The following is a 13,656-nucleotide window of genomic DNA, read 5'->3' on the forward strand; positions in this document are numbered from 1 at the left end:
GTATGCAAATCGCCGCGGTCCGGTCCGATGGACGTGGCTTAGTCGGTTTCTTCCTCCCCCCTCCTCGGCTTGCTGAGCGTAATCTTCATCTGTGAATATCACAGATAACGATGTTTGCCGCGCTTGTGCATTCAAAGAGGCCTCTGGCGCCTGCGCAATATGCTTTCCCCAACTGTGGGCGAAGCATATAATCGGTACTGCGCAAGCGCCAGTATTTTCCAGCGCGGTCTATGCCCCGGAAGTCTTCACATGCAGGACACACTTCCGGGGCATAGACCTCATAGACCTCTTCACCAAGATAACAAAGGTATTTTTGCATCAAAGGTGCGGGAACAGGGGGAATAAAAAATCCTAAAAGAATCCTTATGGGACGCACAATTGGGTGATATCTTTACATGATATCACTAAAAAGGGGTGACAGATTCCCTTTAAAGCGATTGTGCATGCAGGCTTGAGCACTCCGCACTATCGACAGGTACATGCATTACGGCAGGCGAGACGTCATCCATTGAGGAAGCGAATGGAGCCGCAAAAACCCCTTTAAGACCGAAAGGATCAGACAAAATGGAACAAGTACCTGGTTTTCCTCTTCAGAACCCAATCCGCTGATAGGAAGATAGAAGTCCAGCAGAGTATGAGAGCCCAGACTGATGGTGGTGACCGTAGGATAGTACAGGGGCCCGTCCTCATGTGGCTGGAGGGTACAGAGCAGAGGGCGGTGAGCGGGGATACAGCTCACCCCTATATATTCCGCGTATACTGCACTCACCATGATCCCCTCCCCAGGATTGTATTCGTTCACCAGCACGTGATTTGCGCGACTTCCCCCAAACACCTCCAATGACGAAATCTTATCAGTATAAGTCTGCAGCCAGGGTGGAAGCTTTTCGGGCACCATGCCCCGTGGGTGAGGGAGACCTCCTGTACCAAGGAGACATAAAAAAGTTACCGATACAGGTCCCACCTAATTGGGCAATTCTCAGTTAGGGATATACACAATTTGGGGAATTTTTTGCTGTAATTATCAACAAATTTTTTAAAGTCCAACATTAAATGCTGCAAAACCACATTCAAGACATTTATTAACCCTTCAGGTACTTCGCGACAACTAAAGCAATGTGGAAGGAAAAAATGAACATTTTAATTTCTTCACAAAAAATTTACTTTGGAACCATTTTTTTTTAATTTTCACAAGCGCATAGGGAAAAAATGAACCACAAAACTTGTTGTGCAATTTCTCCTGAGTATGCCGATACCCCATATGTGGGGGTAAACCACTGTTTGGGCGCATGGCAGGGTTCAGAAGGGAGGGAGCACCATTTGACTTTTTCAACTTAAAATTGGCTGGAATCAATGGTTTCACCATGTCGCATTAGGAGACCCCCTGATGTACAAAAACAGTGGAAACCCCCCCTCCAATTCTAACTCCAACCCTAACCCCAACACACCCCTAAACCTAATCCCAACAATAATCATTACCCTAACCTTAACACACACCTAACACTATTGCCAATCCTAACCATAATCACAACCATAACCCTATCCCCAACATCACAACCCAAACCCCAACACAACCCTAACCCCAACCCTAGCTCTAGCCCCAATCCTAGCAATAGCCCCAATCGTAACCCTAATGGAAAGAAAAGCATTTTTTAAATTTTACTATTAAAATTTACTATTTTTTTTATTCTAATCACTGTGATAGCGTCTATCGCAGTGATCAAAATAAACTAATATGAAAAACTTCCTATTGTTGTTGGGTGCTGGCCAGCAGATCTCGGTGAGCGCACTGTGCATGCACCCACCATTTTTTACCCGGAAGAGGACGCCGACGGCCGGGGGACATCACGGGGGGAAGCAGGAGGGCCCAGGGACACTGGGAGGTACCGGGAGATATCGGGGAGGGGGGGGACCGGGGACCCTATTTCTCTCTCCTCTGATGTGCTAGATCATATTATAGAAGCGAGAAAATAAATAGGAAATCAGACTTTTTTTTTGCGTTTGCCGTTATTCCGTTAAAAACCGACCTGAATCATATTCTCTGGGGTCTCGACCACCACTAGAGGGAGCTCTCAGCATACTGATTACTCATAGAACTGCATAATGTAACAGTATATAGTATGATCCCCCTAGTGGTGGCTACATGGAACAGCATTAATATCTTATTCTCTTATTCTGTGCCGCCTTCTTCATTCACTTCTATGGGAGTTCCCAAAAGATAATGTTCAAGATAGAAAATACCCCTTTAATGAGAATAATAATAATTTTTACTGCCATAAAGTGAGACTCTGCTCCTATGGAATAAGGGTGGAGATCGAGCAAGACAAGTAAAGACCTATAGGATAAATACCATCCATAAAGGTGCAATCAATAATTTAATTTTTTTTATTTTATTTTGGCGATTATGTGATTTCATATGATAATTAACTGTGCGGCTGCCAAACAAAACATCTCCTTTCATCTCACACAAATGTCTAGACTGTGCCAGGCCCCGGAGGGTATGATTGGACATGCCAGAGCTGGATATGCCGCGCATGGCAGTAATACTGTACCCCGAGCCAACAATCTGCAATCGCTGCGCTCTGACACGTCAGTGAGTTAGTGTACGTTCTCTCTGGATACTCATCGGAATCCACGATTAGATAAACATGGCTGCTTTCTCCCATGTTGTGTTTGATATTGCAGATCAGCCTCTTTTTTACTATAATAGAGCTGAGTTGCAATACCGGACACGACCCATAGTCGGGGTGGCGCTGTTTATGGAAGAAAGCAGTCATGATTTCTAAACCCCATTAACTGAAAGCAAACAAGTCTTCTGCATTTATAGAAACATTTCTGCAGGTTATGGGACACTCTGTCTTATTACAGTTAATGGGGTTGTCAAGTACCTTGATCTTTAGGCTAAGTCATCAATATCAGATCAGTGAGGGTCCGATACACGACACTCCCTCACTCACTATCCGTTGTTAGCAGGTCCATAAGGGTCAGAAGAAAACCTTATATAAAGCAGGAACAGCAAAGAGTGAAATGAATAGGAGCTGAGCTGGAGTACTGAAAGTGGCCACTACATAGTGGGTGGCACTGTGCTTCTCTGGTTCTGTTCACATACAAGTGCAGGAGCTGCAAACAGCTGATTGGTGGGTAGGTTTCAGACAAAGCACTGATCTGTTACTGATAGCTTATTATATGGGCGCAGTCAGATAAATCGTAACAAGCTCAGAACGGAGTGCACGGACTGGTCAGCGGCTCTCCCAACCAGAGCATGGAAGCTTCACATATTTCTATGCAGCTCCCCGACGATCACATGATCAAAGGACCTGCAGCTTTCTGACAATCACATGATCAGAGGACTTGCAGCTTCCTAACGATCACATGATCGGAGGATTGCAGCTTCCTGGCAATCACATGATCAGAGGACTTGCAGCTTCCTGGCAATCACATGATCAGAGGACTTGCAGCTTCCTGGCAATCACATGATCAGGGGACTTGCAGCTTCCTGGCAATCACATGATCAGGGGACTTGCAGTTTCTTGGCGATCACAAGATCAGAGGACTTGCAGCTTCCTGACGATCACATGATCGGAGAACCTGCAGATACCTGGCGATCATATGATCGGAGGCCTTGCAGCTTCCTGGTGATCACATGATTGAAGGATCTGCAGCTTCTTGGTGATCACATGATGGGAGGACCTGCAGCTTCCTGGTGATAACATGATGGGAGGACCTGCAGCTTCCTGGAGATCACAAGATGGGAGGACCTGCAGCTTCCTGGTGATCACATGATCAGAGGACCTGCAGCTTTCTGGCGATCACATGACTGGAGGACCTGCAGGTTCCTGGCGATCACATGATTGGAGGACCTGCAGCTTCCTGGTGATCACATGATTGGAGGACTTGCAGCTTCATGGCAATCACATCATCAAAGGACTTGCAGTTTCCTGGCGATCACATGATCAGAGGACTTGCAGCTTCCTGACGATTACATGATTGGAGGACCTGCAGATACCTGGCGATCATATGAGGCCCTGCAGATTCCTGGCGATCACATGATCGAAGGACCTGCAGCTTCTTGGTGATCACATGATGGGAGGACCTGCAGCTTCCTGACGATCATATGATGGGAGGACCTGCAGTTTCCTGGTGAACACATGATTGGAGGACCTGCAGCTTCCTGGCGATCATATGATGGGAGGACCTGCAGCTTCTTGGTGATCACATGATGGGAGGACCTGCAGCTTCCTGGTGATCACATGATGGGAGGACCTGCAGCTTCCCGGCGATCACATGATGGGAGGACCTGCAGCTTCCTGGCGAACACAAGATAGGAGGCCCTGCAGCTTCCTGGTGATCACATGATCAAAGGATTTGCAGCTTCCTGCATGATATATCTGGTGCCATGTATACAGCAATGATGGCGGCAGTGAAAGTGACCTCCTCCACTATGGGGGTCTATTACGCTGCAGAGACATCTGGAGAGAAGTGCAGCAATCCACAGCTAGGTAAAGAATATTTACAGAGTGATCTTCACTGACCCCAGTTCTGTAGCTTCCTCCCTGAGAGCTGCGTCCATTTTGGCTTTGGAGCATTGTAGACCTGAAAAAGAGAAGGAAACAGTAAGATACGATGCTACATTCAGTGTCCAACACTGATGTCATCGGTGCCTCCACCCTCGGACCGTGCCAGCGGATCTAGTCCTGCTCTCACAGCTGCCGGTGTGACACAATGTACCACTCTGTACAAATAACACTTTTCTGTACCCTTCGTCCTCTAGGCAAAGTATTACTTATTTCCATAAACTGTGTGACACTACCTGACGCAGCAGATACTCCTCCTCCGCCGCAGTGATGTACTCCGGGATGTAATAGGCGGCACGAGGAGCCTGGGAGAAGAGAACAGACACTAATAAAGGTGTTCAAGATTTTGTTTTCCAGGATGGACCCTCAATATCAGATCGGTGGTGGTCTTACTCCTGGGACCTTAACCAATCAGCTAATCGATGGGGTTGCAGTGCACTGGAAGTGCAACAGCGCCATACAGCCATAAAGTGTATAGTGGTCGGGACCTGTATTGCAAGCTCTATCTATCAAGCAAAAGAATATGGGAGAACTCGCAACACAATTCAACTATTAGGCTGCATTCACATGTTCCAGATTTACATGTAAAAAAATCTGCACCGTAACCGAAGCAATTTAATGTACAGATTACGGAAAACCTCTGTGCTAAAATTGACCTTAAACGGATCGTTCCCATCTGTACTAATGATAAATACATGGGACAAAATGCAGGAGACAAGCCCTTTAATGCAGTATATGCAGCTGCAGAAACATGGCTTTCTGCTACCGGGGACTGACTGGTTATTGCACGGGTACCTTATGTATGAGGAAGCGTTCCAGGTCGGCAGCACAGATGTTGGCTTGCATTTCTGCAGCTGGAGAGGAGAATTAATAAGACGTGTTACAGACTGTATGCAGAGCTCAGGGCGAAGACCGAAGAGAGGAAAAGCCGGAAAACCCGGCCAGAGGGAATTATCATCTGCTCCATCGTCAGCAGTGATATCAGTAGGATGGGTCACAGATGGTGCGTGCGGCCCACCGGGAGCTGCTCCGAGAACATGTGCCATTCCTGGCTCTTAAAGGGGTTGTACTAAGCTAAATCTTATAGGAATGGTAATAACTTGCTGAGCACTGGGGGTCTGAAATGAATGGTGGTTGATCATGCGCAGCTCGGCTTCATTCATTCTCCATGGGACTCATTTCACAATACACTGCACTACTACAGTACTATAGTGTACTGCATAGATGATAAAGTGATCAAACCCTAACCATGACATACAAAGCCATCCACAACCTGAGTCCTCCGTACATCTGTGACATGGTCTCTAGGTACCTATCCACATGCAACCTTCGATCATCTCAAGATCTCCTTCTCTACTCCCCCCTTATCTCTTCTTCCCACAACCGCATACAAGACTTCTCCCGTGCTTCCCCCATACTCTGGAACTCTGCCGCAACACATCAGACTCTCACCATCAACAGAAACCTTCAAGAAGAACCTGAAGACTCACCTGTTCCGACAAGCCTACAGCCTGCAATGATCCTCGGTCTACAGAACCGCAGCATGACCCGCTCTACCCTCTCCTACTGTATCCTCACCCATCCCTGTAGACTGTGAACCCTCGCGGGCAGGGTCCCCTCTCCTTATGTACTTGTGTGTCCCTTGTCTTACACATGTTTATTATACTTGTCTATATTTCCCCTTTTCACATGTAAAGCGCCAAGGAATAAATGGCGCTATATAATTGCATAATAATAATAAATAATAATAATCACAGTGTGTGTGTGTGTATATATATATATATGAACAACGACAAAGCAAGACTCCCCTGCAGTTTCCGCCTGCAGATTTCTATAATGGAGCAGGTGGAGAGCTGCAGCAGAGCCGCACAGGAGAAGCGACATGCTGCTTCTTTTATTCTGCACCAGATCTGCGCAGAAAAATCTGCAGCATGTGCACAGCCTTTTTTGTTTTACATAGCCTTAAATGGTACTGTGCATCACGTGCTGTTCTGTTGCTTTTCTGCTGTGGTTCTGCAGGGCCAAATCTGCTGCGGAACTGCACGGAGTCTGCACTGTGTGCACAGGGCCTTAAATCTTATGGTCAGGTTATTGGACATTCCTAATGTACTTTTCTCCACTATGTTGAATTCTTTCCTTATAATCTTTATGCATGTTGTATACTGATCAATATTTGGATAGTTTATATGTTTGATCTGCTTTTATAGCACATGTTTTTAAGTCTCTCACATATGTTTATAATTACCCTGATGGGAGTGGGATGTATATAAGGTTCCATGTTTGGAAAGCATATTAGATTCTGGAAGAAGGCGGGTTCTACCGCTGAAACGCGTAGTCCTATCTGCACGACTTTCCTGCGTTATTGCTGTTTTGAACTGCTTGGACCATTGCATTTTAATGGATTTATGAATAAAAAGAAAAAAATTTTTAACAGCATCCTGGATTGCTCACGTTATTGCTGGACTTTGCTTTGTCGTTGTTCACATTTGTATGGATGGACTCCTACATCCAGATCCGGGCACAACGGAGTTAACCAGGTCAGCTGAGGTTCCAGGTGGTTCACAGAAGTGAGCTGGTCTACATTGTTGGATATATATATATATATATATATATATATATATATACTCACTGGCCACTTTATTAGGTACACCATGCTAGTAACGGGTTGAACCCCCTTTTGCCTTCAGAACTGCCTCAATTCTTCGTGGCAGAGATTCAACAAGGTGCTGGAAGCATTCCTCAGAGATTTTGGACCATATTGACATGATGGCATCACACAGTTGGCGCAGATTTGTCGGCTGCACATCCCTGATGCGAATCTCCCGTTCCACCACATCCCAAAGATGCTCTATTGGATTGAGATCTGGTGACTGAGGAGGCCATTTGAGTACAGTAAACTCATTGTCATGTTCAAGAAACCAATCTGAGATGATTCGAGCTTTATGACATGGCGCATTATCCTGCTGAAAGTAGCCATCAGATGTTGGGTACATTGTGGTCATAAAGGGATGGACATGGTCAGCAACAATACTCAGGTAGGCTGTGGCGTTGCAACGATGCTCAATTGGTACCAAGGGGCCCAAAGAGTGCCAAGAAAAAATTCCCCACACCATGACACCACCACCACCAGCCTGAACCGTTGATACAAGGCAGGATGGATCCATGCTTTCATGTTGTTTACGCCAAATTCTGACCCTACCATCCGAATGTCGCAGCAGAAATCGAGACTCATCAGACCAGGCAACGTTTTTCCAATCTTCTACTGTCCAATTTCGATGAGCTTGTGCAAATTGTAGCCTCAGTTTCCTGTTCTTAGCTGAGAGGAGTGGTACCCGGTGTGGTCTTCTGCTGCTGTAGCCCATCTGCCTCAAAGTTCGACGCACTGTGCGTTCAGAGATGCTCTTCTGCCTACCTTGGTTGTAACGGGTGGCAATTTGAGTCACTGTTGCCTTTCTATCAGCTCGAACCAGTCTGCCCATTCTCCTCTGACCTCTGGCATCAACAAGGCATTTCCGGCCACAGAACTGCTGCTCACTGGATTTTTTTTCTTTTTCGGACCATTCTCTGTAAACCCTAGAGATGGTTGTGCGTGAAAATCCCAGTAGATCAGCAGTTTCTGTAATACTCAGACCAGCCCTTCTGGCACCAACAATCATGCCACGTTCAAAGGCACTCAAATCACCTTTCTTCCCCATACTGATGCTCGGTTTGAACTGCAGGAGATTGTCTTGACCATGTCTACATGCCTAAATGCACTGAGTTGCCGCCATGTGATTGGCTGATTAGTAATTAAGTCTTAACACACAGTTGGACAGGTGTACCTAATAAAGTGGCCAGTGAGTGTATATACACAGTACAGACCAAAAGTTTGGACACACCTTCTCATTCAAAGAGTTTTCTTTATTTTCATGACTATGAAAATTGTAGATTCACTCTGAAGGCATCAAAACTATGAGTTAACATATGTGGAATTATATAATTAACAAAAAAGTGTGAAGCAACTGAAAATATGTCTTATATTCTAGGTTAGCCACCTTTTGCTTTGATTACTGCTTTGCACACTCTTGGCATTCTCTTGATGAGCTTCAAGAGGTAGTCACCGGAAATGGTCTTCCAACAGTTTTGAAGGCGTTCCCAGAGATGCTTAGCACTTGTTGGCCCTTTTGCCTTCACTCTGCGGTCCAGCTCACCCCAAACCATCTTGATTGGGTTCAGGTCTGGTGACTGTGGAGGCCAGGTCATCTGGCGTAGCACCCCATCACTCTCTTTCTTGGTCAAATAGCCCTTACACAGCCTGGAGGTGTGTTTGGGGTCATCGTCCTGCTGGAAAATAAATGATGGCCCAACTAAACTAAAGTGCTGCGGAATATGTCGGCGCTATAAAAATAAAATTTATTATATTATTATTATTAACTAAACGGAAACCGGATGGAATAGCATGCCGCTGCAAGATGCTGTGGTAGCCATGCTGGTTCAGTATGCCTTCAATTTTGAATAAATCCCCAACAGTGTCACCAGCAAAGCTCCCCCACCCCATCAAACCTCCTCCTCCATGCTTCACGGTGGGAACCAGGCATGTAGAGTCCATCCATTCACCTTTTCTGCGTTGCACAAAGACACGGTGGTTGGAACCAAAGATCTCAAGTTTGGACTCATCAGACCAAAGCACAGATTTCCACTGGTCTAATGTCCATTCCTTGTGTTCTTTAGCCCAAACAAGTCTCTTCTGCTTGTTGCCTGTCCTTAGCAGTGGTTTCCTAGCAGCTATTTTACCATGAAGGCCTGCTGCACAAAGTCTCCTCTTACCAGTTGTTGTAGAGATGTGTCTGCTGCTAGAACTCTGTGTGGCATTGACCTGGTCTCTATTCTGAGCTGCTGTTAACCTGCGATTTCTGAGGCTGGTGACTCGGATGAACTTATCCTCCGCAGCAGAGGTGACTCTTGGTCTTCCTTTCCTGGGGCGGTCCTCATGTGAGACAGTTTCTTTGTAGCACTTGATGGTTTTTGCCACTGCACTTGGGGACACTTTCAAAGTTTTCCCTATTTTTCGGACTGACCTTCATTTCTTAAAGTAATGATGGCCACTCGTTTTTCTTTACTTAGAATTTGTATTATGGCAAGAAAAAAGCAGCTAACAGTCTATTCAGTAGGACTATCAGCTGTGTATCCACCAGACTTCTGCACAACACAACTGATGGTCCCAACCCCATTTATAAGGCAATAAATCCCACTTATTAATCCTGACAGGGCACACCTGTGAAGTGAAAACCATTTCCGGTGACTACCTCTTGAAGCTCATCAAGAGAATGCCAAGAGTGTGCAAAGTAGATATCAAAGCAAAAGGTGGTTACTTTGAAGAACCTAGAATATAAGACATACAGTATTTTCAGTTGTTTCACACTTTTTTGTTAATTATATAATTCCACATGTGGTAATTCATAGTTTTGATGCCTTCAGAGTGAATCTACAGTTTTCATAGTCATGAAAATAAAGAAAACTCTTTGAATGAGAAGGTGTGTCCAAACCTTCGGTCTGTACTGTATATTTATTTGTTAATCAAAGTGTTAGGGTGTGTGCAGACGCTGCGGATTCTGCTGCGGTGTACAGTACCTTCTATGCAAAATGAAAACCGCAGTGCAGATGGTGCGGATTTTTCCGCAGTTTCAAATCCGCAGAAAGAATTGACATGTCACTTCTTTTCTGCGGATTCCGCTGCGGTTTGCCATCTCCTCCATTGTAGAGGTGATAAACCGCAGGGGAAAACTGCAGGCTCATCCGCAGATAAACCGCAGGTCTTCTAACCTGCGGATTTACCTGCAGATTTTACTAAATCCGCGCAGACAAATCCGCAGAGCATTCCGCAGCGTGTGCACACACCCTTAGGGTTGCATTTTTGAAAAATACACATACTGCTCAAAGAAATAAAGGGAACACAAACAACCTGTTGCAAATGGAATAGTGTTCCCTTTATGTTTTGAGCAGTGTGTGTATATATATATATTTATATATACACACATTTAAAAAAAATCAAGATAGATGATTACATTAAAACTAAATTATTAAAAATAAATATACATATTGTGGGGGGGTTGTAATTTTTAAACATATTATCAACATTTTTTTCACATACATATGGAAAAAAAAATATTGAGAATATCTTTCAAAAATAAAACCCCCCACACAAAAAATAATATACAATACATTATTTATTTTCGACATTTTTTAAACACACACATAAAAAAAGTGAAAATATTTTTCAAAAAATACAACTCCACGTAATACAAAATTATGACATAAAACTATAATATATACATGATTGAAAGAAAAAAATATTAAAAGTAGTATAATTATTTTTAATCATTTATATTCAATTTAATTATATATATATATATATACATACACACACACAAAGGGTTAAATTGCCTGTTCTTTTCTTTCCTCAAACTTAAAGAGCAAAATTTTAAAAATAAATGAAGATATTCGATCTTTCAATGTACAGAATTGTCTGAACTAAAGGTACTGTCACACTTAGCGATGTACCAGCGATCCCGACCAGTGATATGACGCGGTCAGGATCGCTGGTACATCGCTAAGTCGTCGCTAGTGAGCTGCCACACAGACAGATCTCATCAGCCACATCGCAGGGGACGGGGATCGCTACTTACCTGTCACACCAGGCGATCCTGCGTCCTCCCGCCCGGCTCCACGCGTCGCTCATCTCTCCACAGGAAGCTGACGACGAGAAACGGTCCAGGACGTTCTCGCGCGATCAGCGATAAGCAGCGGGGGAGCGGGTCTTAGGTAAGTATCAGACACAGCGATATCACTAGCAATATCGCTATAACGTCACTAGTTATAGCGATATTGCTAGCGAAGTGTGACATGCCCTTAAGATCTGAAAATATTTCTCTCGTAGAGCGAACGACGAGACAAAACATCACAGACCAGGAAGGATTTGTGGACGTAATCGCGCTGCTGATTATTAAAAAAAAAATGCAATCAAAAAGTATGAGTAGCGCAGAACGACGGCACCAATAAAAACTACTGCTCATTACCTCCCAAAAAACAAGTCCTGACCCAGCGCCATCCTCAGAAGAATAAAAGAACTTATGGGGTTTCCGAAAATTGTGGCACTTTTTCTTTTCCATTTTTTTTATTTTATCTTGATTTTTTCTTTACTAATTTAATAAAAACAATTATACATCCAGTAGAGGGGGGAGGGGGTGATGGGAAAAAATAAAACAAAACAAAACACCACCATTTTAAAAAAACTTCGTAGGAGGCCATTGTGTCAATGTGTGACAAAACTACAACTCCCAGCGTGCTGTGACAGCCGCAGAACGCAAAGGCATGCTGGGAGTTGTAGTTTTGCACTAGCAAGTGAGACGCAGATTAGAAATCCGTTGCGATAAAACAGAATTAAATAGTAATCATATCACAGTCTCCCCGCCACTAAACGAACACGTCCTACTAAAATGTGAATGCAATGGATTACCTTCCCCACAAGCCTTGTCGTTTATTCACTTCCGGGGAGTAGATGTCTTTGAGTGACATCTGATTCAGCCAATCAGGAATGGGAAATGGAATATTAGTGGCTGAACCAATGAAATTGCAGGTAACTGTAAGGGGCGGGACTAAGAGATCGCTCGGTAAACTTCGGTACTAGTCGGGAATCTTCGGTATTGTTCCGCGCAGACTCAGTGGGTTCAGATTGTAGGTTGTGGCAGCGAACAGGCAGAGCGGAACTCGCTATTGCTCGCTGTTATCAGCCACTTATCAGCCTGTAGTCTTCTTTTAACCCTTTCTTTCCTTTTCCTCCCCCTCTTCCAAAAGCCATAACTTTTTTTCCCCTGGTAACTTTTGTTTTTTTTAATGTTTTAACATCTTTCAGATCACAAAAACACTTCTGGTAAAAAAAAAAAAAAGCAAGGAAAGTAACTTCTGCGCTTTTCCATCACAGACTTTTTTTTTCCGTGCTGAGCTGTAGTTTTTATTGATATTATTTTGGGGGCCACATAATAATAATAACTTAGAGTTGAGCGACTTTGGTCGGATCGGGTTTCATGAAACAAAATTTGTTTCAGATGAAACTGGTCCGACTAGGGCAAAAAAAGTCGGAGTTTCGTCCAAAACCCGACCTCAAAGCAAGTCAATGGTGATTAAAAGTCGGCATTGAGTGGATGAATGTCATCTGCTCAATGCCGACTTTTATTCCCCATTGACTTGCTTTGAGGTCGGGTTTTGGACGAAACTCCGACTTTTTTTGCCCTAGTCGGACCAGTTTCATCTGAAACAAATTTTGTTTCATGAAACCCGATCCGACCAAAGTTGCTCAACTCTAAATTAATAACAACACATATGATATTTATTTTATCACCTTTTATTGCATTGCTGTTGGGAGAAGCCGTGCAAAACAGCTGGACTTTCTATTTTATTTTTCCTTTTTCAATTAAAAAATGTTATAATCTGATAGTTTGGCCTTTTACAGTAGTGGCGATACCAAATCTGCTTGTTTTTATTGTATTTTTGTATGGGGAAATAATACAACTACGTTTTGTTATTTCATTTTTAGATTTTAAATATTTTTTTAATTACTTTTCACTTTATTTTTAATCCCCATAGGAGAACCAGAATTGAGTCGATAAGGGCTATCAGGCACGGCATCCCATTTACACCACTCAATCGCAACACTGGGTGCCTAAATGGACACCCCACCAGGTTACACCACTACAAGATAACCTGTCACCAGGTCTAAAGCGTCCAGTTTTTCCTTTTAATTTAGCCCCCCTTGAGTATCCGTCCAGTTTTCTTTTTGTTTTAATCTGGCTTTACTGGCTCATGGGTTCCTCTGGGGCGTATCTGTGGGCTGCTCTGTATAATTATCCTGTGAGCTCCGCCCCTTTGTAAAAACCTTAAAAATTAACACTAAATAAAAAGGCCTATATCTCTGGAACCATAATGCGGTTTTAAGAAAAACAAAATACTCGGGAGCAGTGGGAATAAAACAAGAATAAAACAGGACACCTTTGACTTGGTGATGGTTCCTCTTGTTGCTGTTAAGAGGCAGGTGATGGCTGTATAA

The 13,656-nt window shown here is 43.9% G+C and overlaps 1 protein-coding gene across 4 annotated transcripts in view; it reads right to left on the reverse strand.

The window, feature by feature from the left end:
* The window catches only part of LOC141051941 (uncharacterized), a 46,265-nt gene extending 34,128 nt beyond the window's left edge, over positions 1-12,137 (reverse strand). For 2 of the 4 annotated variants that reach the window (XM_073549088.1, XM_073549087.1), the window contains exons 1-6: positions 6,820-6,914; positions 5,370-5,428; positions 4,811-4,879; positions 4,533-4,593; positions 770-921; positions 578-694 (exon numbers count right to left, since the gene is read on the reverse strand). In XM_073549088.1, coding sequence (XP_073405189.1) covers positions 578-694; positions 770-921; positions 4,533-4,593; positions 4,811-4,879; positions 5,370-5,428; positions 6,820-6,865 — 504 coding nt within the window. In that variant the 5' untranslated portion in view covers positions 6,866-6,914. Of the gene's footprint in view, positions 1-577; positions 695-769; positions 922-4,532; positions 4,594-4,810; positions 4,880-5,369; positions 5,429-6,819; positions 6,915-12,069 lie in introns of those variants that run through there. The other 2 variants (XM_073549086.1, XM_073549085.1) reach the window with 2 other exon arrangements.
* Positions 12,138-13,656: the final 1,519 nt, after the last annotated feature.

This window comes from Dendrobates tinctorius, unplaced genomic scaffold (genome assembly GCF_039654945.1).
Source record: "Dendrobates tinctorius isolate UK_male_01 unplaced genomic scaffold, ASM3965494v1 ptg000158l, whole genome shotgun sequence".
NCBI classification, from domain to species: Eukaryota; Metazoa; Chordata; class Amphibia; order Anura; family Dendrobatidae; genus Dendrobates; species Dendrobates tinctorius.